Raw genomic sequence first — 27,627 nt, forward strand, 5'->3', positions numbered from 1 at the left:
GGGTTTTAAAGCAGCAAATAATAAAACATAGGATTTTTTTTCTCAACCAGTTAAGCAACATTTGACATCTTTTGAAAGATTTCTTACAAGAAAACTCTGTCTTTTCATATAAAAACAAATACAGAGGAGAGATCACTGTAAGCCATTATATGTATTGAAAACAGGAAAAAGAATATCTCCATTTGAAAACACAATATTGGACATAACTAAGGACTTCCTGAGAGATCTCACAGTGATATCAAAATGTATTGTTTTTTAAGGTCTCTCTTTCCCCAAGTCTTCTTCAGATTTGGCCTGTGTATTCCCATATCACAAACACAAACCTATCATTTAAAATGTAGGCTACTTATAATACTGAAGGAAAACTGTTTTATTTTGTGCTTTAGGAAAATAGTACAACAAATGTTAATTGGTGTGCAGCACCCTCCAGTGGACGTACGGAGTGACACAGTGGATACACAAGCTAAAATGAGGCACAGTGATGATATTAAAATCTTGTATCCAGACATTATCTTCACTCTGACCTTAACTACAAGCAAGTGATGCAACAATCCAAAAATAAAAATAACAGTTAACTTACTCCACTGACAAGTATTCGTATACAAGTATACTATAGCTAGTGTCTTCTTTCTGTTCTGTAGTAATTCCCTTAAAATAATTGTTTATGATGGGATTCTTATAGAAAAATGTGTTCTTTTGGCATAGTTTCTCTTCGGTCATGTTGTACCAGGCTATTCTTAAATACCTCAACATGTAGGCTAATGAAATGGGCTATAGTGACAAAATCGCTTTGCATTTCCACTGACTATTTTTATAGCAGTCATTTAGACTTGTTATAGCAGCAGTGACACAGGTGTAACTGATTTCATGAGAGGTGGCTCAGTTTGACCAGTGAGCCATGTACAATGCAGTCATTATTCTTATTAATTACACTTGTGCTGTTTCTGTTATGTCAGAAATGTCAAATTACAGCAAACAACGAAGTTCTAAAATGACCTAAGGTTTTGGCAGACTTTATAAATATGGTTTTAAATACATGTATTTCCCTAATTTTCACACAAAATCACAAATTAAGCCATATCTGCCTACAGCCATCATCAGGGCTGAACAGTGTGACAGTTACACTATCCGGTGAACAAATCTAACAGTTTTGTACAACTGACATTAAAATAATTCAATAAAGAAAACTGACGTCTTTTATTTTACGATAACTTCTCGCGTGTGAAATATTATTCCCTGGATTGCTTGGTTTATTCTGATCAGTTAAATCGACAATTGTCTGCTTTACCAAGCTCAAACCAGACGAATCAATCGAACACAGAGCAACATGATCCAGCGACACGCAGCGGTGACACTTCGACCAAAGGACCAATCATATCAACATGGTAAAAAAAACCATCCAGTTTATGCTTAGTTAATAAGAGTATGGCCATGCAAATTTACACTATTTGCTAAGGGAAATTGAGTCATGAGAAGTGCTTCAAATAGGACCAAAGTCTGGATCAGGTGCCTCAAATAATATATTGATCTATATTAGCTTTATGATGATATTTAATTTGTGAACAGATGAAACTCAGTCTAAATAAATGATAAACAAATACTGCTGCACACAAAAATAATGCAACTGAAGTAAAATCTCATAGTTGACTTGTGGACATTTAATTTTTTTTTTTTTTTTTTTTTTTTAGAGATATCTCCTTTTAATCAATTAGAGCCCTTTTGAAAGCGCCCTCATTATCTGCAGCCACAGAGTATACTGATAACATTATATTGATGATGCAGCCGAGGATTTGGTTCATGTGACAAAAGCCCTGCGGTGTGAGTTGTGGCCTGTAGGCGGCGACAGAGAGCCCCATTTCTGTAAAAACAACATCTCACCTTCTTTCTTTAGTCCAAGTGCTGGAGCACGTTTGAGTGACCGTGGAGTGCGTTTGCTGTCATGTAGTTCAGCGTTAATACGGCGTGAATAGTCGACGAGGGGGACTTTAGCGTGGATATACGAGGGGCCCCGGTCGAGCCATGGCTGCACGGGAGGAAGGAGAGGCTTTGCACGGCAAAATAAGGCACCACGACGGAGCTGGAAGTGTAAACAGCTCGGAGGGCTTCAGGAACGGCTATGTGAAGAGCTGCGTCACCCCCCTTAAACAGGACCATCGGAGGGGATTTTTGTTCGGCGTGTGCAGGTTTTGCAACGAAGACATCCTGAATTCAAAACTGTTAAAGGTCTCCGCGCTCTACGTCGGCGCGTTTGTTATTTTCGCGGTTTCTTTTCTCATTTCTCGGAGCTTGCAAAGTGACTCGCTTTGGGATTTGCGGACTTTTTTGTCGGGCTTCTCCCAGTCCATCAGTCCTTTATTCAGCATAGGATGTGCGTTCTTCTTCCTCACGTTTTACCTGCGGAGGAAGAAGAAGGAGAGCAGCAAGTGTTGGCTGGTGTCACTGCCAGCGTCGTGTTACCTCGGGGATTTTTTGGTTTTGCGGTTTTTGCAATGGGGAGAGGACCAGCACCAGATGCAAATGGTGGGCAGGTTGTTATTCGTGTTGGGATGTGTGGGTCTGCTCACGCTGATCCCGACGCTGAAACTCAAACACAGTGTCCTCATACTGGTGTTTGCCAGCGTTGTGTGGCTCGTGTCTTTCACAAGTTTGAGCGGTCTGCCCGCGCTGCTCAGACCGCTCTTCGCCTGCTTTGCGGGGGTTTCGGGCTCCCTGTTGGGGCTCTGTTTCGACCGCTACTACCCGTCGAGGGAAGCGCCGAGTGGGATTTCCAGCGCCGAGGAGAAGGTGCCTGTGATCCGACCCAGGAGAAGGTCCAGCTGTGTTTCCCTGGGGGAAACGTCGACCAGCTATTATGGCAGTTGTAAGATGCCTCGCAGACCTTCGTTGCCCTGTATATCCAGAGAGCAGGTAGGTGTTCCCCTGCAGGACCACGTCTGTTGTTGTAGTTGCAAAAGTAGGCCTACTGATCATCCACAGCTGCTGTCAGTACACGTGCACAAGTGGAAAACACACGATCTCCTGTCACGAAGAACAGAGACAATCTCGCCGATAAGACCCAGGAAAGCCCCACACCGTTTCACTGCAGATCAGCATAACATTACATGTGCAATAATTAAATGACTGGTTAAGGGAAACATTTCTGCCTAAGGAGACAACAGTGCGCTGTGAATGATTTTACTATTCCAATTAGCTGTCCTCCTAATAATACAATATAATACCAGGGTAATTAGACAGGCAGAGCTTTGTCAAAAATTACATAAAAATAGTGTTTCACCTAAGTACTCAAAAACTGGGTTTAAATCTCAACCTTGTATGTCGTCTACTTGCCTATTAATGCTGTGTTTTGGCAATAATCTGATATGATACGTGTTAGGATTCAACATATTGCAATGCAATATGATAGGCAGGATATTGCGATTTAGAATTTTTTTTTAGCAAATTTTAGCAAAATTTTCATTCTAAAAAAAAATAAAAATAAAATCGGACAATTTTTTCTTTTATTAAATCAGAACAGTTGTTCCTGCATTTTAATTTATCACATTCACTGCAACACTATGTCTTTTTGCATCTGACCAAAGGAATCTCCACCAATCATTGCTCGTAAACTATTAATCTAAAATAGATAGTGTTTTTGAAAATGAATACAGTGTCACAAAACATAATAATGGGGGGTACACAAGTGTAACGATATTTTATTACTCCCCTTCATGCAGTTATGACATCAGTCATGTTTTTTTACATTTTGTTGGAAATAATATATCCCTGTAAAAGTTGAAATAGCAGATAGTCAATCAAATGCACGTCCACATCCCGCTGTCAGAAAAACAACATAAGCAGCAACCAAGCCGGGGATGTGGCCTACAGACTCATCTGATTGTGGCGGTCAACAAGACAAAATGATGTCGAGCACACGTCGAGATCCTCAGTGTCCACAGTCCATAACAGCTCGTTGCTTTTTATTTTCTTAAAAGCCTGCACAGGCTGTTTAAAAGCACTCTGTTTACATACATTAGCTAACAACTGCAAAGTGATGCTCTTCTCCACTTTACCTTGGTTTTGAAAACCAATACACAGATATCAAGTGATGCCCATACAAAATGAAGACGATCATGTTGCACACAAGATGTTGTGCACAAAAAGCTGACGCAAGCTGTTGCCTTTATTTACGTCTAGACAATGTGCCAACATCATCGTCAACAATGTATTTAAAAACAAAGCATGCCGTTCTTCAGCGGGTGTCGAGCCATCGACTCGCACACATTGTTTTTGTGTCCTTCGAGCTTTGTTGGAAATGATAAGAGAACTAAAAATGTATATCCAGTTTGTCTCAGTTGCGCTGTTTCCAGCAGTTTTTTCTCACTTCATTGTGTTCTGTGCTATTAGTAGATTAGTGGTCACATTGCATTAGGCCTTAAACAGACCATGGACACGAAAAACAGGGGCTCATTCAGTAATCTGGATGAAGATGATCACAGACTTTGACCCTTATTTGACTGCTAGACCACTTCACTTTTTCTGTATCCTGTATGAGATGCAGAAACTTTAGATCCCAGAATGCACTTTATTTGTTCATAAAATTATTGAGAAGTGAATAATAATATACGAAGGCTGTAAAATCATTTTCCTTAAGTTTTGTGATGAAGGCCTTAGCTCCCAACATTTGCCAATCTTTTTTTTTTTTTTTAAAGGAAGAAAAACATATTTATATGAAATTAAGACTTTTCCAAGAAATATGTTGCTCCAGCATTATTTGCACAAAAGTTTAGATTTATGAAAAATAAACAGAAAAAAGAAATTGACACCGCTTTTGTTGCCACAGTTATTAGGTAGTATTCACAGCACACAACAGCACTACACGTTCACATTTTCATCTGAAAGCTTGAAACAGGACATTGTTTTTGATTAAAAAATGCCATGTTCTTTACAAATGCTTCTCAGGATAATCAGACTTGCCGGCAGCTGTTACCACTCGTGTTATCGTCACACCATCGTGCCTTCTCTGCCAGGATCATGTTTTCTTAGAGTAAAAGAGACTAACAACATCAGTACATGCCATGATATATTTGTTTGTGTGGATTTCCTCTGCCAGTTGCCAGTCAGGTGAATTGGCTGTTAGTTGTTAACGTGTGAGTGAGTGTATTTGTTTATCTGTAAGTGTTAGCCCTGCGATGCAGCTTACTGGCAGCCTGTCTGGTGCCTTGTTCCCACTGAATTCTGGGATGCAGCCTGAAACGTAGGGAGGAGCTGTCGTAAATGTTATCTCATTTTTTTTAAAGTTCCTTTTTTTTTCTTTTTCTCAAGATTTTACAAACATTCTACATTTTAGCTACTGATCACAACGAGTCTGTTCTTCTCCCGGGTTTGATATAATAAATATATATAGAGTTGATGCACAAGAATTGTAAAGCGAACATCGGAGATGATCTTGTGTAATATGAGTGCTCTATGTAATAATGATTGACTGAGCGATGATTTTATACACAAACAGACAGTTTCTGCGTCAGAGGTAGGAAAAAAAAAAAAAAAAAGAGGCACAAAGAAACTCTCTGAAAGGAGTCACTCAGGGTTCACTGGTGATGTCACACATGCTCTTCATCTTCACACACACTTTGCTCACAAAACCGTCAACCCCCCCTCTTTTCTTTTGTCTGGTAGGGTCACCGGTTTCTGCCTTTCAGTTACAAAGAGACGAGTTGTTTTCTGTTTCCACCAACGTGGTTTTACATACAGCAAATTCATCATTTCATTTCATTTCTTTTGAAACAACGGTTGTGGAGAGTTTTAGCGTCGTATAGATAATACATGAAGATGTTTCGGTCAGAATAACAGACAAAGAGAAAAGACCAAAGTTAACGTAGATATGAACAAAATGTTGCTTTCAAAACAATTCAAACCAGAAACGTCTCTGTCCCTTTTTTTTTTTTCTTCCGTTTATCCTCAACCTTTTGATAATTATCATGTTCCACCAGGGAATTAAAAACTGCTTATTGTTTATTAACTGTCAGGGGTTTGTTAAAATCATGTTACAGAAAAAAAGAAAGAAAGACTGAAAACAGTTCAACCAACATCCTTAATTTATGTGGATTATATGTTTTACTGCAGGTAACTACAGCAGCAGTACGTTTGCACCACGCTTTCTAACAATAACAGCTTAAGGACTTAACCCGGAGTTAAACCCACAACCAACCACCTTTATAAAACACATGATGTAAACGTAACTTTTTTTTTTTTTTTTTTTTTTTTTTTTTATCTCTGATGGTAAATGACCAGTTTATAACTGTGGCAATACAAAAGATAACGGAGCTGGCTGATGAAACGAGGGTTGACGCTTTACATTGTGAAGTTCCTCCATAATTTTATACGTTGTGACATCTCTTGTGGATTAATGTTTGCAGTTGTGACTATATCAAACCCCTCCACAGCTGTTTTTTGTCACTGTCTACCAGAAATGAGCAGTTTGAGACTAAACTATGACTCTGTTTATGGTCTTTATCCAGTACTATTTAAATATATTAATATTAAGGCATCCTCTGTTTTTCAGTTATTCATCTTTTACCTCTTGTGAGAATCGTTTTGATATTTTATACTCATGGTTGAAGCGTCTGATGTGTTCTCCATAACCAGTCCGTTCATATGGGCACAGACGCTTTGCAAGTCGACACCATCCTGAGTATTGTGACCAGGATCTGCTTGAGACCGTGTACCTCCCTGACATCAGACACCACATGTATAAACTCTGCATGTGCACAAAAATGAATGCATGCACCATTTTCCACACATAAAGTGGTAAATATAAAAGGGTAATGTCCGACGAGAATGTGCAAACCTCACACATACGTCAGATGGGGCACCCAGTGTTTTAGAGCCAGCAGCAGGTTAAATGCTAGTTCATAACTTTGTTGTTCCTGAAATCTACACAGCAATACATTTTGATCAAAGGCTCATTTAGTAGTTTAATCATAAATAACTGTTTCTGAGAAACTATCAGTATTTTTGTTTACATTGACATTGCTTGAGTGTACTTTACATTTTTTTACTAAACCGTGAAGTAGCCTGAATGGTAAAGTCTGTAAATTACGACAAACACATCGTAATGGTTGAATGGGAAGACAGCTGTCTTTGCCGATGTGTCACGATCGATTAGGCTAATAAGGTTTACTTATCTCATACTTTCAATGAACAATATCTAGATTTTAAGAGGGACTGGGCATGTTGTCGTACTCACTCACACATATTTGGATCAACCAAGAAAATCAGAAATTTTCTTTCAGCAATATAGTTTTATTTCTAAGTGCTGATAACTAGCCACAGATGATAAGCTTTTCAGGAGTTGAATTTTTAAAAGGCTGAGTGTACAAATGAGGTATTGCATGTTGCAAAAAAAATACCCTCTTTCCCATTCAGATTTAGAATACCTGTTTTACAAATCTGATTTATACACCAAGATAACGTAATGGAAATGTTGTCAGATGGCAATGCAGTGTTTCCTTAGGATGGAGTTGTAGCAGTTCAAATTAACCATGTGTGCGTGTGAAATTTTTTATTTTTGCGCGTGTGCGAAAAAGGTTTTGTGCGCATTCTTGTCGGACGTAATAAAATTATAATGTGCAAAAATGATTGACATTTATTAAACAAAAAATACGGAACAATAACTCATACAGAGTAGAGTCTGAAGATTATATTTTATATGCTGAAGAAATAATATAAAGATTTGACCTTTTTTTTTTTCCAATTAAAAATTCCTCAACATTATGCAAATACTTATTTTTCCCAAATAAATAGTTGTAGTATAACCAAAAGATCATAGATGTGTGAAGCGACTTTGGAGATACTAGACTGAAAAAGACTGAAGTTCTTTATTATTATTTGTTGCAAGTCTTTTTTCAGCGTTGTACTTTTTAGATGGTCCCTGCCGGATCGTCTCAAAGCCGGCTGTACATACAGACCGCTCTTATTCGTCAAGCCTTGAGGACGGCTCGTAAAAATGTGTTTGTAGTTAGTTGTTTACTTTCCTTCCTTGGATTAAAGCTTTTTTCTTGCTCATACGGCGTGTCGTGATAGCTCATGGAAACCGTCTCTGTTGCTGGTTGAGCACATCTTTTCATTGCATGTGTGATACTTACATGTGTCACACTGACTGGGGAGGAAACCCCTTGGTGGTTGCTGCCATGTTAAATCCAGTTGCACACTATGAACAATGTTTTTTTGGTGGCGTCAGAAGTAGAACTGTAGAATTGCACTGTTTTCAGTTCAAGTTCATTTGTGCACTCGCGATGGTGTTTTGCTGCCACAGTAACCCAAAACCTCCTGCGCAGCAAAAGCTTTATGGATTGACTGCAACTGCTAGGGGTCAGGCTCACTGACTCCCACAGTTACTGCATTCACTGTGTCGCGCGTTTTGTTAAATTCTTCTTCATAGATTTCTTAATAAGTCAGTGAATTAAGTGGGACACTGTGAAGCAGTCCTGCAAAATGTCTTTGTGTTTGCTAATTTCATTGTCAAATTAATCTTGTACTGTGAGACTATCCAATGGTCACAAGGGTCATGATTTGAAACCCTGAATTAGGCTAAGACTATTTTTATTTGAGAAATATTTTCAAACATTGTGTTTTAATTTCAAATGAATGTTTTTTTAAAACAATGATTTTATTGTTCAACCGGAAGAGAAACCTATTCTTCCCCGAAATTATGTCAGCTCGTGTCTCCGAGACCCACTTAGTTATTTTGAGATGGAGTGAATAAAGTAGAATTAATATTTTTTGAGTAGGATTATTGTATTTGGGCTTTCATGGCAGAAATCTAAAAGCTCTCCACTTCATGACTAAGACCTCAGAGGCCATACTGGCAGCGCAATGTTGAATTCAGGGAGAGGGCGGCCTTTTTGTGTGGTTACCACTCCACGGGGGCAGGCAGGGGTAAATAATACACTTAACTAACCCCCCATCCAGACAAGAAGAGAGAGGCAGGCTGTGGAGAGAAAGGTTGGAGGGAGAGCAGTGAAAACGCAGAGCAGCTCTCAGCTGTCACGTTAGCTTGCTGTAAAGCCATGTGGAATGATATAACATTGACGTCACGACCAAGTGACGTACCACAGGGTGATTGCAAAGAAGAAAAAAAAAAAATGTAGAAGTCTTATTAATTGCCCTGTAGAATATAGCGTCTGCCTCCAGCAGTGACGAGGAAGGGCGAAATTGTCAGTCTTCAGTGTGCAGAAAGAAAGAAAGAAAGAAAGAAAGAAAGAAAGAAAGTGTTGAGGTGGAAGAAGGTGCCTTTTTTTTTTTGCTGAAGATCTACATTATGTTATGCTTGTCATGCTATAAGCAGTGTGGTGTAAGTGTGTTGAACTAGTTATGTAATATTTACTTTGAATAAATCCTCCCTCATCAGTATTATAGCGGTGGAGAGAAAATAATTTGTGTAAAGTAGATTTTTGGTTTAAAGTGGAACAGTAGACGTGTTGTAGGATCAGTACTTAGAATCAGTATGAGCATGAATGTAAAGGTATAATAATGGTGTGGTCAAAATTTTTGCCAGTGGTCTGATAAGATAAAAAAAAATCATAGCCATAATTAAATTGTACTTTCTGTACTGTTTATATAGTGCGTGCGTCTCCGTCGTCTGTGGAGATGAAAGCCTCTGTGCATTTAGTCACACTGTCTGCTTGCTCTGCCGCCTGCTTTGTTATGTTGTCACAACTAAACCACTGTGTGAAGTGCACATTGAAACAAGCATATTTAACTAAATTATTATCCAGTGTACAGTTAATCGTCCACATGCCGGTCTGCATCATGCTCAGTCTGATATAAAACACAAGATAAGTACACCTTGCTTGCTTTTGACAATTAAATGTATGAAGGAGGATCAGATGAAACCCTGTTGGTCATGATGTGACCTCTGGCATACCGAGGATGTGACATGAACACTCATGAGAACAATCTAATTTACAGTGTTGCTCATAATTTTTTTATTTTTTATTTTTTTTTGGAAGGGGGGGGGTTATTAAAAATATATCATATCAAATTTTGAGTTCAACCGAGTTAATTTTGTATTTATGTTTTCTATAGGTGTAGTTCCAATAAACTCTGTGCTGACAGAGAAAAAGAGCATTGCCCTGAAAGAAAATGACAAATGTTATCTGCAGCTGAAGATCGTGTGTGCGTGTTTTTATTTTTTTTTATTTTAAGGAAACTTTCATCTTGATTTTTATCTATGTTGTGACTATGTGTAAAAATAAGACAGCTTGAAAGTAATGTTATTTTGTAATGCAGGTGTTCATTTAGTTGTTTCCTAAATTAAAATGGAAACATGTCCATCTTCAGTGAAAGCCTGGTCCTGGTGACTTTGAGCTGATCATTGTAACCATGATTTGATGAAATGGCACCGAAGCTGAGCCGCTGTTTAACTGAAGGAGAGTGACGTGTGAAGTCAGTGTTTAGGAGCTTGTGTAACAGTTGCGATATTAAGACCAAGATGTCCTAATTCATTGCTTAGCAACTCCGCATTGATGCCACAGGTAGCTTTGATCTGTAAAGGTGAACATTATATGAACGGTAACTCCAGAACTGAATCAGCATTTGTGAATATGGCCTCCATATGTGATGAAGCCTTTTCAGGTGTTTCTAATCTGTATTTTAAATGTACATGATTCATTTCTTTGACCATTTGTACTGGTTCAACTTTTTGTGCCTGGATCCAGATGGCCTCTGTGAACCGTACTCCCATCCCGCTGTCTTTAATGTCAAAACTAGTTTGCGTAGGTGCTTTTAATTTTTCATCGCAGGCAGCCGAACCCGTAGAAAGGGTTAAGTTGAGCGAGGCACTCGCTGTGTTTGGCTGACTGCAGAGTGAAACAGGATGCAGCGACTGCATTGTCAGCCTGCTGGTGTGAGTGCAAACAGATGAGGAAATGCTGGAGCGGGTACTCCAAAACTCGGGTTACCAGGGAAACGGTTTGCGTCATGATCACCAGCAATTAGCTTGCAGCTCTTTAGTTTTCATGATAGGTCTACCAGAGCTTAGCCTAATGACTCTGGTGTCTGAAGAGTCACCATCAAAAGCGGGCTCACAAAATATTAATAGAGGGTTTTATTTTCCTTCTTTCTTTAACATTTTGTTTACAAAATTCCTTTTATTTGAGGATATAGTACGGATTATGGTTTTGAACTGCTGATAAAGAGTTATGCAGCGTGTCCCCTTTTTCTTATTTTTCTCTAATGAGCCTTGATCTGTTGTTCTGACTTTGTCTCTGCTTATTTGTGGCTGAGTTTGTGTATTATTGAGGCCCACATTGTTGGACTTTAGAGAGGCATGCCGAGCCTTTGCCATCAACAAAGTTTGAGCTAATTAGGCCTTTTTATTTATTTTTTTGCAACTGTTTTATCAGCCTGCCATACTTTGTCTGTTTCCACTACATGCAAAAACTGTCAAAAGTGAAACTCCTTGATAAGATAAGTAATGACAAAGTGGTCCCTGAGCTGCTGGTTCCCCCAGCATTTTAGTTCGGGGGGGACGGTTGAGGTTTTTCTGCTCAACTTGTCTGAAAAGATTTTAATTAGACCACAAGGTCCCCAACAATGCAAACATGTCAGATGGCTTTGCTTTTAAGTTCAGAATGAGGTTGTTGAACCTTTCATGAGCGGACTGTTTGCTCTGTCCCGTCAGAGGGTGACAGCAGTCGAGAGATAAGTTTAGCTGAGGGGTGCTGTGCTTAAATTTGACTGCTATGACACAGATGCTAGGAGCCTTTGTTTAAATTGCCACTGTGGGAATTAAAGCACGGAGAAGTCGAGGTGAAGGATGTTGTAAAGTGAAGTTTTATTTAAATGACTACATGCCATAGGTTTTACTGACTGTTAATAGTCTCCAGACAACTTTATTGACATAACATAATCCTTTCCTTCAAGAGTGTTTTCAGCTTTTTGTGGTGCTTAAAATTATCACAATTATCAGTTTTGCATTACATTCCCACCAGAACATTATACAGCAATCTCAGGGAAATTTTACTCACTTTCTCCCTCTACTTTTCCCTCCCTCTTTTTTTATCCTCTGTATCTCTGTTTCTCATTCTCTCTGAATTTCTTTCTGTCTTTCTCTGTGCGCCTCTTTTGAAAACGGTGTCAGCACTGCTGCTTTTACACCAAAAGGCTGTTGCTAAGTGACGGTTGACGTCAGCCGCAGCTACAGAGGAGGGCCTGTGTGTGTTTAGCAGCTGAGGGCAGATCCCACTGAAAAGGGCAAAACTGTGAAGCTCTATTAGTCACTGCAATGAAAACCCTAACTCCGACCAACAGGATCGCCATTTCTCATAACTGTGTGTGATTTATTCAGGGACTTGTGCTAAAAGTAAATGTTTCAAAGTGGAATAATGAGGTTTAGACTCATTTATTTTATTTTTTTTATTTTTTTAAATTGCTCTCGGCCAATCCCCACCCCCTTTTCTTCACTTTTTCTTTAGTCTGACGCTGTCTCCTTTTCTTTCTCACTTTAACCCCCACCCAACCCCGTCTGCCCCTCCCCCAACACGCACGCGCACACACACACACACACACACACACACACACACACACACACACGGACTGAAATGGCAGACGACCCCCCCCCCCCCTCCCTCCCCCTCCTTCACATAACGTGAGATTTTGTAGGTAGATTTTGTGTCTGACTCAGAGCTTCAGTGTGATATCTCCCCCATCCGTCCAAGGTTGCTCTTGCCATTGTTCGGGGTAATCAATTCCCAGGGACCTGTATCCTCCTCTCGCTACCCAGGACTACACCCCTCTGCCCCCTTCTTCCCCCTCGACCTCTTCTGTGCCAGCACATGCAATTTGACTGTTGGATATCAAGCAAAGAGTTTATCTACATTTCGGGTTAAATGGCAGTGTACCTCTTCTTTTCACAACTCCTGAACAGTTACATTGTTATTTACTTATTTCTGTTCTGACAGCGTACATGTAAAAACATTTTTTTTAAGCAATGGCGCAGTAATTTACTCGTCCACATACAGCAGGAAACATATCATGTCTGTTGCATCTGTGCTCTAAAGGCTGTGATGTAAGTAATGACGGCTGATCGAGGCTGCCACTGGAGATAAACCGCTCCAGCAGAGACTGGGGCTCTACGGGCAGAGATAGGTGTTTGCAGCAGTCAAATGGAGCTCACTGATTGCAGAGCGAATGAGTGGAGGGCACAAGGTTTTAATCACACACCTCCCTCTGCAGCTAATGCACACTGTGCTGCAGATACAGCCAGAGCTGTGGCCTGCCCAGAACTTGTTATTGCTCCTTTGTGAAGCTCTTGTCATGATGTGCTCAGTAGAAATTTTTGAATAGTGATGTTCAGGGATCAAGGCATGATGGGCAGTGGTTTAGTGGCCAAAGAGACTAGTTCATGTTGGAAGTGTCCTTTAGCTGAATCCCCCTCAACCTTTATGAGAACACCTGACACTGTGGAGGTAAGCTAGCCAAAGATGCAATCTTCCTTCAAAGACACACCCATTGATGTATTAAAGAGACATGTTCATGCATTTATGAATTAGAGCAGCTTTAAAAAGTTGTCTGACTTCTACTGATAGATTCTGAAAAGCTTTGGATTGCCCTCTGCAGCCTGACCCGCCTTCGTCCTTATCTGGCCTGACCCTGTATCAAAGGATCAACTGGATCAACAGTGGACTTGATGCCACATATCAGCAGCAGGCACTCTGGCATGGCACCATAGACACGGGGCATTAGGCACTGGATGCTCGACTGCAGACGGCAGTAGTTGGCCGGGGGTAGGCATGGATTAAAGATGCAGCGTGCGTCATATGGTGAAATCCACCAGGCACAGTGATCATATAGAAAGTCTTGGGTTACTGTTGCTGAGTGATCGAAAAAGTCAGGTCGGCTGTTTGCACAAGCAGCAAAAACACAGGCTTAAAACAAATTTTAATTATGCTTATACATTTAGCTGTTGCCTAGCTTGTTGGCTGTAACAGTCTCTTCCTTTGCCCTTTATTTGTCCTTTTCACTGGCAACTTGTTTGGAAGAAGGTCAGAACAGAGATGCTAATTTTAACAAAATGAGACTACTACAAATTCAAAACTAGCCACAGTAAATCACCATCATTTTGCTCAATATTTTGGTAGTTTATCAAATGTTTCCATCCATCTTAAAGAACAAAATGTTACATACAACTATCATTATATTACAAAAGTAAAGTAAAAGCAAATTGCAAAATTGTAATAAACTTGAAAATGTCAAAATAAAAGCGGCTTAAAATGACACTTAACCGTGCAGCGTTAGACTGTTGGCTGATAGCAACAGCATGTCCACGGTTAAGATCATTTATCCAGTTTTGGACATATTATATGGATTATAACGGCTGCTGTTGACAACAGAGCAATCAGAGAAATAAGATAATAGGAGGACATACAGGGAAGGTTACTTTCTAAAATGCACCTTAAAGGTCCCATATTTACAACATTTTACTACCTTGAAAGTTCCTCCAAAAAAAAAGAAAAAAAGATTGTATACTACACAAATCCTGGTGAAATAGGTACATGTAGGCCTCACCTTTGTTCTCCTATACTGTGTTTAGTAAACCTGCTTCAGGTTTGTTTGTGTGACTGACTCATCTGACAGTCAGCCAGTGTTCCAGTATTTATGCCAATGAGCATCAAGTTTAGACTTACAGATGTAAAATGCTGATCTCTGGTGGTTCCAGCATTATGTTCTGACCCACACACTGTCGGCACGGCCTGCTGAGTCTGCGCCTTCCTAAGATGGCATATTGAGGGGAAGGTAACTGAAGACCCCAGTCGCTCTGAAAGCCGCTGCTTCTGGCTGACGGCTCCAAACAGCATGATGCATTTGTAAAGAAGTGGAGACTTGTCATTCAAAAAGCTGCAGTTACATATTAGTCAACTTTATTACAGCAGTTTTCTTTGTTTTACATTAGTTTCTATCAGACAATTAGGATGCGCTGTAAAGAACTTTTGGCATGCGTTTTACAGCGTTATTTTTTTCTGCTGGGTGTCAATGGTTGTGCTTTATAATATTAATATGTCTGTTTTCCTTTATCTAAAATTACAAAGGATGTTGTACGTATGTACAGAACAATCATTAAATTCACTGATTGTCTCAGACACACTTCTTTTTATTCAGTCATTCTTGAACTCATCTGGTTCTCTCACTTTTCTCCTTTGATTCATAAAATGTGTGGCCTCTCTCTCTCTCAGTCTATTTCTCTCTTTTACTGTTGCTCCACCAGCAGGTTGTCCATGTTTGTCACTGAGAGCATACTGGCCTCATGGCAGGATGACAGTCTCACTTCATTATGTGTGCGCTAAACACCATGGACTCCACAATGTGAAATACCGAAACACCCCACCCATGCACCAAGCCAGGGTAGATTATTCTGGTGCTCTCGGACATTGCAACAGAAGACATTTTGTGGCCTGTTGCGCTGCTGTAGGATTTATCCCCTGACCTGATACAGTGCTGTAAACTATTCACTGTTCAGTTGGCCATTGTTGGCCACACCGATGAATTGGGTGGTTGCACACCGGTGGGTATTTGAGTATTGACATTTTATCATTCAGAAATGTCCAGAAAAAGTGTATATATTTGAAAAGATTTAAATAGAAATCCATGAGAAAAGGGAAACATACCACCACGCTCCATTTGTTTATTTCAGACCTCAAGATGACAAAAGAACTTAGACACACCGCACTGATAAATTATGGGTCTTATAAAGTTCTATTATGAAAAGGTTAACAAACAGTTTCCTACTTACACAAAGGGTGGGTGTCAGACTTCACTTCTTTTATGGCTTTTATGACTCAATTGCCTCCATACCATGTAGTATTGAAAAATGTCTTTCGCTACCAAATTTTGCCATCAAGTAGTAAATCTCACCAGCGCCAGTGAGCCACAGCATTTACCAGGTCCTGTAGACTCCACATGGACAGCCCACATACTTAAATTCACATGGTTTCAACTTGGGGAAAACTTATAATAGAATGCTTTTTTTCAAATTAATTTGTGGCCACACACCTGTCTGAGTTGTGTGCTCTTCAGGAACGCGAGGCTTCTGTGGGGGAGGGGTGAATATGCAGGTGAATATGCAGGTGAGGATGCGGGTGAGGATGCGGGTGAATATGCAACAAAGAATTTCCAACAGTAGTTTTGCTTGAGATACCCATCCCTAATCGGTACTGGGTTAAAAGGAATTTGAATGATACGCAGCCCTACTTACACATCCAGCAGACATAGAGCAACATTATCTTTGCATTTGAGTCATGTCTCTGTTCTGACGAATTGTAGTGCAATATTCACTTTGCTTTTATCTCTGGTTTGGTCTCAGACTAACTCCTGAGAAAAATATCTGTCTGCTTTCTGTTTCTGTCATCAGACAAGTGCTGCACAGTGGTTTCAGTCACATTTAACTTTTTGGCTGAAATCTGCTTCCCTACTGCCGGTAGAAACGGAAGAAAGGGGCAAATTGCATGGATTGAACCAGACAGTTCTAATGTAAAACCAAAACATGACCTAAAAGAGGTTAAAAAGCCGCATTGAGTTGCAGAGTTTAGTTATAAGTCTCTCTGGGTTTGTAAGCACACTAAGTGTGTTGATGAGTGATTCTTTAAATGTTTTGTGCAAAGTTTCTGTCGGCTATCATTGCTCTTCAAAATAATAAGCAGCTAGAGTTTCCAGACCAAAAAACCTGTTTGCTGTGAGGCATTTTGAAAATGATGTGTACAAGCCCTGTATGATGCTGACCTTTACCTCTGTGATCCTGCCCAGGCCTTCACACCACGACCAAGAACAGGCTGAAACATGCCCTTTGTTGCTATGGAGCACCCAAACAGCCTCTCTGTGAATTTGCCGAGAGGAGTGAACTTAATTTGGTTAAAATGCTGTCATGCTGCATAACCATTAAATTATCGAAGTGTTTTTTTTAAATAACAACAACAAGGCTGACAGATGTTGAGGTGCTTCAGAGTGGCCCATTTTGTACAGAATTTCAGCTATAACCTAACAAGTGTACAACTTAAAGCTTCGTACAATTACTTTTTTAAATTTAATCTCCTGTCACATCAGCTTTAATGGCAGCTTTGTGAATGTGATACATAAAGGAGAAATGAGAAGCTGCTTACAGCCAGTGTTGGTCACTTGCTTGTAAATGATTTACTTAACCACTGTTGTGGTCTCCTCTGTGTTCGTTCTGTCTGTCTCACCCTCTCTACTTCCCTGTGAACTCCTCCCACCATTGCTCGGCTCTGATGGATGGCGTTTGTGTTCACATGCTTGTTATTGGCCAGAGCTGCAGGGCTCAGGCGTTAGGTTGTGTTTATGAGAGGAGCCTGCGCTGATTCCACGATAAAACCAGATGTTCCCTTACAAGGCTTCGAGCCTTCCTCATCTAGCGCTCATGTCCATATCAGGTATAACCTTCCTGTTGTACTTCGGCCTCCAAACTATAGCTTGCTGTTGGGCTCCACTGTGGTCAAAAAAGGTTGTGTGTGACGGGCATACATCACACGTAGGCTTGGAGTACGGACTATTTGTTGTCAACATGAAAACTACAGCGTTGTTTCTGTTTTTTTCTCATGGTACATAATGTGGTCTTTCAATTTATAGGGGTATGAAAAAATAGAAAAGTATGGCTTATTCTCACATCTAAGAAGTTTGGAAACACTTGAGTGTTTGACATTTTTGCTCAATAAATGGGTTTACTAGTTAATCAATTATCATAATTGTTGCCCACTTCAGCACTTAATTATACATGGATTAACTGGGTGATGTAAACCCTTCCAGCAAGTCCAAAATGTTCCTGTTTTTTTTCTTTTTCAATGAAGGCTCAGTGCAGAAACATGTGGTGCAGCTTCACCGACCAGATAAATATTAAGGTTTGGAGCATACATTAAGGGAAATGTCATACAAATTCCCTTTTGTATTCATCTAATAGATTGTAGCCTCACTGTTATCAGATCTGCTGAATGATAACGTACTGAAGGCACATCAGATGCCAAAAACCACAAACAGCAGGTTACAATACTTTGAGGCCGAGTTTTACAACCCTGGAAAGTTACCACAGTGGCATCGTTTAGTCATCCGTTTTGATGATTGTGACGTACACAGTAGAGCTATGCAGTTCACATTACAAAGTAATCTATCTGGAATGTGAAATCTACAAATTTAATTTGCCAATTTACTGGATGACATTGTACTGCATTCTTGTAAAAGTTTACGGCATTTCAAGAGTGGGAAGTGGGGGGAAAAAGAAAAGGCGGTGAGCGCACTGCATGATCTCATGGGCCTGCGAGTCCTGAAAGTCTTTGAGCGCTGTCCGGGTAATTTCCTTTACCCTACAGCCCTAGTGGGCATTGCATCTTTTGTTTTATACCTCGATGTTGAATGGCTGTAAACCTGAAAGGCATGAACAAATGAAAAACCATGCAGACAAACATTTATGCGACATCTCTATGTGTGCAGGATGTGAGATTGCTGGCCTGGACAGAGATGCCTGGGCACAGTTTCAACAGAAAACTTGAGGCACTGAGATTACCTCGGTCCCCTGGCATATATAGAGTCTTTGATAGTACTAACTTGTTGTAAACCAAACCTTGGTCTGATATAGGTCGAGGGAAACACAGCAACACAAAACCGAGGTGCTGGATGTACCTTAATAACAACTCATTTTTATTTTTTCACAACATGAAACCCTGGTGATGCTCTGATTGCACATTGTGTACGTCACAAGGTCAGCAGTCCTTTTAATAATTGCGTGTGTTAACACTTGGTAAACCTGGGATATTTATATGAACCTGCAGATCAGCAAATCAATGTCAGCAGAAAGGACATTGAGAAGAACTATTCAGAGTATTTACACTTGGGCTCTCTGCCACCGCTCTCCAAAGGTCATGCATGCCTATATTCTTGCCAATCTCTTGTGATAGCGATGAATTGCTGCGTTCTAGGTCGAGAGAAAATTTAAGCTCAGATAAAATGTAACCTGCGTACGTAGCCCACATTACAGACCGCCTTCAACTATTTATAGGGGCGTGATTTGCTGAGGGGTTTCCAGTGAATGTAAGGCCAAAGTCAAACAGGGATTAAATCCCTTGATGTTGACTATGTTGTGTTATGTAAAATTATCCTAAGAGTTGTACAAAGTCACACTCTTTTTCTCTTTTAACCTGATTTGAAGCTCATGTCTAAGTCAATTTGGTTGCAATCACCAACTAAACTGAGGTTTAACTTATTTCTTAAATCACTTTGTGCAAGATGAACTGTTAATGAGTATACTATGTATAGATATTAAAAATATTAGGATGGATACTGTGACAAGCACTATGCAGCAAAGTTACTGTACATTTAAACCTATATCTAACGATGAGTTGTGGATATAAAGAACACCTTTTGAAATACCACGTCCAAGAAAATCCATATTAACTGTGACCTATCATCTTGCACTTAACTGACTGTTAAGTTATGTTTAAACATTTCTGACATTTCTTTTGGCTCACTTTTAGCAATAGGAAGATGCATTTTGCCAGATTCAAATAGAGCTTCATCTGTTTTTCTTCTTCTGGTTTTTGTAGGTGTGCAGACTGTATTTTGCCAGCATTTGTAGCTGCCTTCTGACTTTTGGTGTTGAGTACAATCAAAAAGTTACCGGCCGTTTGAGCATGAAACATACCATTGTGGGAAAAAGTTCATCATTGACGTAGTTGGGTTGACCTTAGTCATATTGTGGCATTTATGTTGTTCCTGCATGTTGTGTTTGTCATTATGCAAGCTCCACTCTGTCTGGCAAGCAGCCAGCTGACGAAACGTCATCTGAATGAGTCAGTCTCAAAAGTGAGACTGAGATTTTTCTCTTGTAAAGCTACAACATTTTCACACCTTGTCATTTACTTCTATCGCTGCTTCTTTTAATCGAAACAGACAAGTCATTTTGTTGTACTTTTTTAGTCTATTAGAGGGCTGGGTCGTATAATCAACAATCAATATCAAAATAACTTCACATGTTCAAGTTAATAACAATGAATTGAAAAATACGAAAAAGAGGACTAAAACGTCTTAATTCTCATTAGGATTGGTTACCTTGGAAATATAATTCTGCATAATATGATCCACTGAAACATTTTAAATTTGGAAAGCTACTAATATACTACTATGTAGTTCTAATAATGCCATTTTGCACAATCCTATTATTTTAAAGATAAATAACAGGGGGAGTGAAAGAAAATGTATGTGAACAAACATAAATACCTTTGATGAACATGTTCTGAACATCAAATAGTTTTAACATAGTTTTAAAAAATTTCCCCTCGGGGATTAATAAAGTAACTACCTAACCTAACCTAACCTAACCTAACATCAGTAAGAATATATACTTTTAAGAAATGATGAGGTTTAAATAATTTAGGAAATTCGATCTACATCTACATTTCTCTCATTGTACATTATTAATTACACTTAACCGAGAACACATCTTTATATTCTAAAAATGTGGACATCTTACATTCATTTACAGTAGAGAGTAAAGTTGCAGGATGGAGTTAGGGTAGATAAATCAGAAATACTGTCCGAATGAAAAATGAATGCAGCAGGTTTTTGTACTTGACATTTTTTTCAATTATTTCAGTGGATTCACCAACACATCAAACATGGAAGACACAAAGTATCTGGTGGCCCACTTCCTGATGATGAAAAGGCTTCATCATAACCTCTTTGACTTCCCTCTCACTGGTGTGCATGTATGAGACTCTGCATTCTTGGCTGTAATTTTATGGGCAACGTTGACTGGCTCAGTTTCTGTTTTCACCTTTTCCTTCGTGGTTGGGATATGGTGTGAAACAGCATCCATAAATCTTAAATCTGGAATCAACAACGCTGACCTGTAGCTTCTCTGTGACATTTCTGAACTTCTTTAAAGTGTATTTATTTATTTTTTTCAAAATTAATATTGTTGTGTTGGCTAGTCTGTAACTCATCGCACCTTGTGTCAAAAACTGTCAACTGTCCCCTTAAAGCTTCTGTAACTTTTGCTGAACAGCAGCTACGGTAGCAACCAATGGCAGTTAGGAACTGTAGTTACATGGCCCAATGTAGTGTAAGAGTTGCACAAATAGAGAAGAGCTGTCAGGTCAATCAAAGTTTGCTAACATTAGCCTCCATAAGCCACTGGTGAAAAGCATGAAGTGTGTTATATTGCTTATAATTAAACTTTTAATCATGTGAGGAACTTACACAGTGACACGGTCTCGCTTTAACTTGTGAAGGTGTGTACCTGCCAGCCCTGTTTCATCCTCATCCACAATCAGCACACCTGAATTGGTTTTATGCAGAAATGTTTTTTTTTCCTAAATGCACTGGCGATGCATTCCTCTTGTGAATGTGTATCTGGAAACTCATTGGCAATAAGAATACATTACTGACAGACATCAGGTCGGCCCAGGATGAGCTCAAGATCCCTTATAATCAACTGCTTTGATAATCATCTTGCAGATGACGTCTTAGACTTTTGTTGTGACAGGTTGAGTTCCTTTTTTTTTTTTTTATTTTTTTTATTTTTATTTTTTTTAACCTTTAACAATCCTTCCCTTTTTAAGAACTGTAAGAGAAAGTGTTACTCATTCTTGAGGCTCAAGTTATGCATTGATCCTAAATGTTTTTCTGCCTATTTCTGGCTATGCACCCAAACAAAGAGGAAATAGTGTATTGTGATTCCAGTCAGAACTGAAAGTTGACTGCAGCAGGTTAAGTAAAATTAATAGAGGATAAATGTCTTACTTGTTATGCGACAGTGGGGAAATGCTCATAATCGTAAGGTCTGTTATACCACCAGATCAAACCTGGACAAACAGGAACGGACTCTTTAGGGGACATAAAGCCATTTCTTATTATATCCTAAAGTTCAGATTTGCATTGTGGGGAAAAATTTAGAAAAAAATGTAATCAAATAATCTTTTGTCAACCATTACAGTTCTTAGCTATCTCGTTCTGCACCTGTATTCTTTCCTGTAATCAGGTTGGGATGGCAACCCAGACACAAAGCAATTTACTGCATCTCTTTCTGGAGGATACAAAAGTGATCTTAGGTCAGCTGAGAGACACAGTTAATCCAACAAAGTGGACACACCTGCACCTTCAGACCAGCTTGAGTTACTTCTGCTCTTGTCTTTCCTTCTTTAGGCCTTCATGTGATTTTACTCCAGCCTCCTTGGACTAAAAGCGTTTACACACCCAGAAACTGTGTGTAAAAGGGGATGAAGCTTCCAGGTCAATGTAGAAGGGCCTTAAACTATAGTACCGCTAAGTGCCGCTAGGGGTCTGCTCCAAAAAGACTCTGGCTCCATAGACTGCCATTCAACTTGTCTCATAAAATGCAAGGTCAATCAAATTTATCCACAAGTCATAATAGTCTTATTAGTTTTCTGGTGGTCCAGCTGAAAATAATCCTCATTAATTACATATCAGGCCTCAAAAAGTGGTAATTGTTGGGGGGGGTGTCTGATTGATTGGCAGGCTTGTGGTGCAGTCAGGTTTCAGCTATCGGTGGGTGGGTGTAGTGTCCTTGGATTTCCCAATCAGGTTGAGTGAGATCCACTGCTCGCTCTTCCCCAGCTTGTACAAATATGGTCACTTCTGGCTCCAAAAGCAAGATGGTGATACACAAAATACTGAACTCGAGGTTTCAGAAAGACAGCTCACAAACCAATGAGTGACGTCACTGGTGGTTTCCGCTTGTGCCTGACAAATAAAAGAAACTAAAATGTGACGCACTTGCCTGCAAATATTTTGCTTCAAAACTGTTTATATCTGCACCAAGAGGCTGCAAATTCACAACAGCTATTAAAAAAAAGATTTGAAAAGATTTGCATGAGCCGTTAGCCAAACTTACTGTGACACAGTTGCCTGCTAACAACTCTACTACATCTAAAACTAAACTAGATAAACTACTCACCATCCCGATAGCTTCATTGTTCAGCAATGCTGAATCACACGTTGTCCTTAAGATTGCGGTCTTTGCAGTTTTTCCACTTTGCTGTGTAACAACAGGTGGCAAGAGGAGTTGTCATGTGACATCCTTTTATGTTCATACACGGGATGTGATTATTTGATGTCTTTACTGGATGTGCAAAAGCAAAACAAAAAAAAAATCCACCTGACAAAAACAATACATTTTTCTCCTTGCTGTGTAATATTCGTGTTCTGTGTGAAAGTGCTCGTAACAAAAACAACAGTTTGAAAAAAATATATTGATGTGTGAATTAAACACATGAAAAAAACACCTTTTTGGCATCTGGGCCTTTTCCATCCTTATTCCATCAGCAGGTCCTTTGGTTTGCACCATGATGAACACCAACCAACTTTCAGCCACAACTCAAAGCAGATCCCGTCACCACATAAGGGTGTAAAAGGGTCCATATACCACCCCACACCTGAGTTTCTTCAATTCAGTTCCTGAAATGTATGATTAAATACATCAGTTCCACGTGCCTCTTGCTCTTCCAGTCTCCTTGCTTTGATGAAATAATAGCATTGGGAAGAAGCACCATCCAACTTGGCACACATACTGTTTCTTCTACTTTCCAAAAGTCTCATTGAGCACAGTTGTAACTCATCCACTTAGTTTCTCTGTTAGCCTTGTGCTGGTCCATCGGTTTTTTTCTGGGGACACAGACAGCGACTGCTATGTTCCTTGCTTTAAAGGAATTAGCGGGTGCGTTTCTATAGGCTGTGTGCTGTACGTCTACTGCCTCATGTAAACAAAGCTCCATAGTAAAACCACATGCTATGCCCCTGAGATAGAAGATGAGAAAGATGTGTAGGCTAATCACTATGCAGCAGAGAACTACGACCATGAATGAGATTACCCTTCTAGGAAAGGGAGCTTTGTTGATGTAGGCCAGACAGCCTTGGAGGTTGGATTTGTGTTGTAGCTGATCAATCATTTGGTCTCCTCCAAATTCTTTTGGTTTCCTGTTTTTCCTATTTTTGCTGCTATTTTTAGATGTAGTTTTAGTCAGATTTAGTTAACCTCCGAAAAAACTAACTTGTTCTCATTACATCTCTGAGGACAAAACCACGTCCCAGATTTCACTGACTCATTATGCTGCTGTCTTGCAAATCTTATTCTCTAGATAAATTCATGTAATCTGAATCAGTGGGTACATTTGATCACGTTATATTGGTAATCCAATGCAAAACTGACAACTAGATAGTTATACTTAAATTCTATTTGCTGACTACAGAGAAACTAGTATCTACAGAAAACCATGAATGTCTTGGAAATCCAGAAACTTACCCACTGAAAGTACAACACTTGACCGCAAAATCCTTCTTGAAATGCACTTAATTTTACAAATCAATGATATTTTGACCAGGGTGTTCACTCAATGTACATCAGAGCTAAACAAGCACCCCACAAAACATGGTTGAACTTGGTTCTGCATACAAATGTATGAATACTCACTGTTGCTTGTTGTTCAATTCATTTCACTGTGGACCGGTGGGGTCACATGAAAAAGCATCTGTAATTTATCAGGGAGTCTGGAATAACTGAAGCATAATCCGCAGAGAACAACAATAATGGCGGTCTAGAGAGAGACAAAGGATTTAGAAGGTCAAGTCAGTTTTCAAAGCTCACTGTTTTACAAGATCGTGATCGTGCATTATATGTTTAATTCTCAAGCTGATGATAAGCATACTTTCCTCATGTAATGTAGCGTGATGTTACTATCTGAAGAGGAAGCAAATGACTTTTCTCCATTTTCTAAAAAATGAATTTCACATTGTGTGATAATGAGACATGGCAATTCTGTAAAATGATGAAAACTCACCAGAAAATTATGTAAAATATTTTAGGCATGCAACCATCTGTTTATGAAAAACAAGTATGGCTCATGTCTGTGCCTCATGAATGGATCAGTTGTCAGTAATGAATTTAAGTCGAGGAAAATACCAACAGCTCTGCTCATCTGTCCACTTTGTTCTTCCAGTTTCAGATCTGAGATTCTTGCGTGTAATACACCACTTCCTTCTGTGCTGGCCATTAGTTTAATGTTGCTGTTGTGTTAGTCTGACTCACCTCACGTAGACTGTTGCTACACTGAAAGCCTGCACTTTGCCGGCTATTTCAGTCGTCATTCTTCTTCTATCTGCGTGTTACTGTTTTCAAATCCCCGTCACTATGGTAAACAGCAACAGGCAAGCGATGTACACGTTGAAAATGGCAGGTTTTGACGTAGATTTGGATCATGCAATAAGGCAGGCAAACTCCGGTGTATGTTTTAAAGATACACCAAACATTTGTTCACATTTGCTGAACACACCTTAGAAAAGTCCAGACATTCACACCAGATGTTGATCCGTTTTCTGACCTCATCAGTCGTAGGTGATTTGCACATTTTTTAAATGCAGCGGCACGTGTTAATGACATTAACTTGACTATTTTACTAATTCATTCCACTTTCTCCAAGTTTCTGTGACAGCGGTTTTATGTCCTGCAAGAGCAACATACAGTTCTTAAATGGTTTGTGGTTTAATTCAGGCTTCACCTCTTGCCCACTCAAGTTATGTTTGTCTTTTTTATTGGTACAAGTTATATTACCCAGTTGACATTCGCGTGCTGACCCAGCACTATTTTGCTATATTTGAAGAAATAGAAACCAGAGTATTATTTTTCTCCAGCCCTGGTGCAGTGCGGTGGAGATAGAGTAGATCTGGCTATGCGAGACTACTACTGTACCTCGTTTGCTTCCTGTAGTATGTGAGAACGTGGTGTCAAGTAACCCAATGCTAAGTAGACTGAGCTTTAGATCATCTTGTCCTATGGTATCACATCGCATGTGATACTTGTAGCAGGTAATACTACTCTATGTTGTGGGGTCGCTAAAGATCACTTGTTTGGGTCGGTCGTCAGTATAGACATTTGAAGCCTCTCATGGTGGACATTGTCTCGTGATAAGGTGGGAGTGACATTAACGGGGCCAGCTGGTTTTGAAGGGATAAACCCATGATTTGATATGCAGTACAGATACTGAACTAAAATAAACCCCAACATGTGCCTTGTCGGACATGTAGGAAGTAAAAAAACTCAGAACTATGCATTTTTTATTTTGGCGGGACCTCCTTCAGTGGAACATTTGCACATGGGGTAGCTAGCCCTAGCAAAAAAAAAACAAAAAAAAGAGGCTAATTCCAAGCAAAAGACCAAAAAAAGCCGGATGTATTTCTTGAATTATGCAAACCTTTGTCAAAACTTGCCATTTTCAGCATGTAGGTTGGTAGCCTGGAGGCTGTTGTTGTTTTCCCCAGCAACAGGGATTTTGAAAACAGTAAGAGAGAGACAGCAGAAGGGGACATAATGACGAATGAAATAGTCGACCGATGGCAAGTTTATACCAACATTTTACATCCGAAGACTCGTTCCGATATAAAGTTTTACAGAACAAGTTTTACAACCTGACTAACAAGACATGAAACCTGTGACTGTTCAAGTCAAGATAGTTCATTGGTAGCGTTTGCTTTTTTTACTTCACTGGATTGGTGCCAAATAGGACAAACACCATAGTGAACAAAGACACAAATCTTGTAGCGCTTCAAAAATAGTCCAGATATTTCTAATGACACTCAGATGCTGGCCTATGCAGAGCAGACGCTGAACAACACCAGGTCCACTGAAGTGGTAGATGAGTGTGAAAGAGAGGGATGACATTTTGAACGAGCTCCTTTCACTAGTCAAAGAATTTTCCATAGTCCTGCCAGGTTGCCCTGACGACACTGGTGACAGCCATAGCCATCTGGAGCACCCTGAGTTTTCCCATCAGGCCTGTAGATCTGTGGGCTGCTGCTGAGCTGCGTAACAGTGATGTAAAGAGATTTGTACAATTCTTTGGACCTGTAGATTGGTCAACTGCCTCTAATGGGAGGAAGTGCTGAAACTCTTCCCACCTTTCATGAACAGCTGTTTCGTCAGCTCATACTTTTATCATCTACCAACTTCAATTTTGTGCATTTCTCAGAGTTACAGAAAATCTAGTGTGGACAAGGTATATTTTATTTTCAGAAGTACAGACTATTTTATTGTATGTGTGCATGTATGTGTATCGTATTGGCTGTTTTATGTGTGGTTGGATTTAGGATACATCCTTGTAGTGAGTCTTTAAGGGTCAAAAGTTCAGAGACATTTCTTTAATCCCAGTCTGCTCCTTCCCTCGTCGGCTAACCTGCCTGAGCCTTGGCTCGATGCTACAGCCACAGCTCCATCCTGTCACTTCAAGCTGGGCTCAGCAAGTAGGACACACAACCACACACTCTGCAGACCTCTCTTCTGCTCAGCTCTTTTTCCTGAATATGGGCTTAAAAACAATCAGGCCAGCCGGCGCTTTGGTTCCCTCTCTCCATATCATCTTTTCTTCCCCTGCGTGTTCTGACAGCCAGAGCCCAGTCCTCATTATCACGTGTGCATGTGCAGAGGCCTGCTGACGCTGTGTGTCGCTGCAGACTGACGTCAGCAGTGCCCTGCTCCTCTCCATACAAATGCCCTGCCATTGATACCTTTTCTCTGCCCCCCCACACTCTTATTAGCATGTTTTTATCAGTTCTAGCACCTCTCACACCACAGAGCCTGGCTAA

At 39.9% G+C, this 27,627-nt stretch overlaps 1 protein-coding gene across 1 annotated transcript in view; it reads left to right on the forward strand.

The window, feature by feature from the left end:
• The first annotated feature begins 1,908 nt into the window (after positions 1-1,908).
• The window catches only part of pde3b (phosphodiesterase 3B), a 41,862-nt gene continuing 16,143 nt past the window's right edge, over positions 1,909-27,627 (forward strand). The window contains exon 1 of the mRNA XM_069173904.1: positions 1,909-2,907. Coding sequence (XP_069030005.1) covers positions 2,020-2,907 — 888 coding nt within the window. The 5' untranslated portion in view covers positions 1,909-2,019. The remainder of the gene's footprint in view (positions 2,908-27,627) is intronic.

This window comes from Embiotoca jacksoni, unplaced genomic scaffold (genome assembly GCF_022577435.1).
Source record: "Embiotoca jacksoni isolate LCO1_2020_lvr unplaced genomic scaffold, fEmbJac1.0.p SCAF_6, whole genome shotgun sequence".
Taxonomy (NCBI): domain Eukaryota; kingdom Metazoa; phylum Chordata; class Actinopteri; family Embiotocidae; genus Embiotoca; species Embiotoca jacksoni.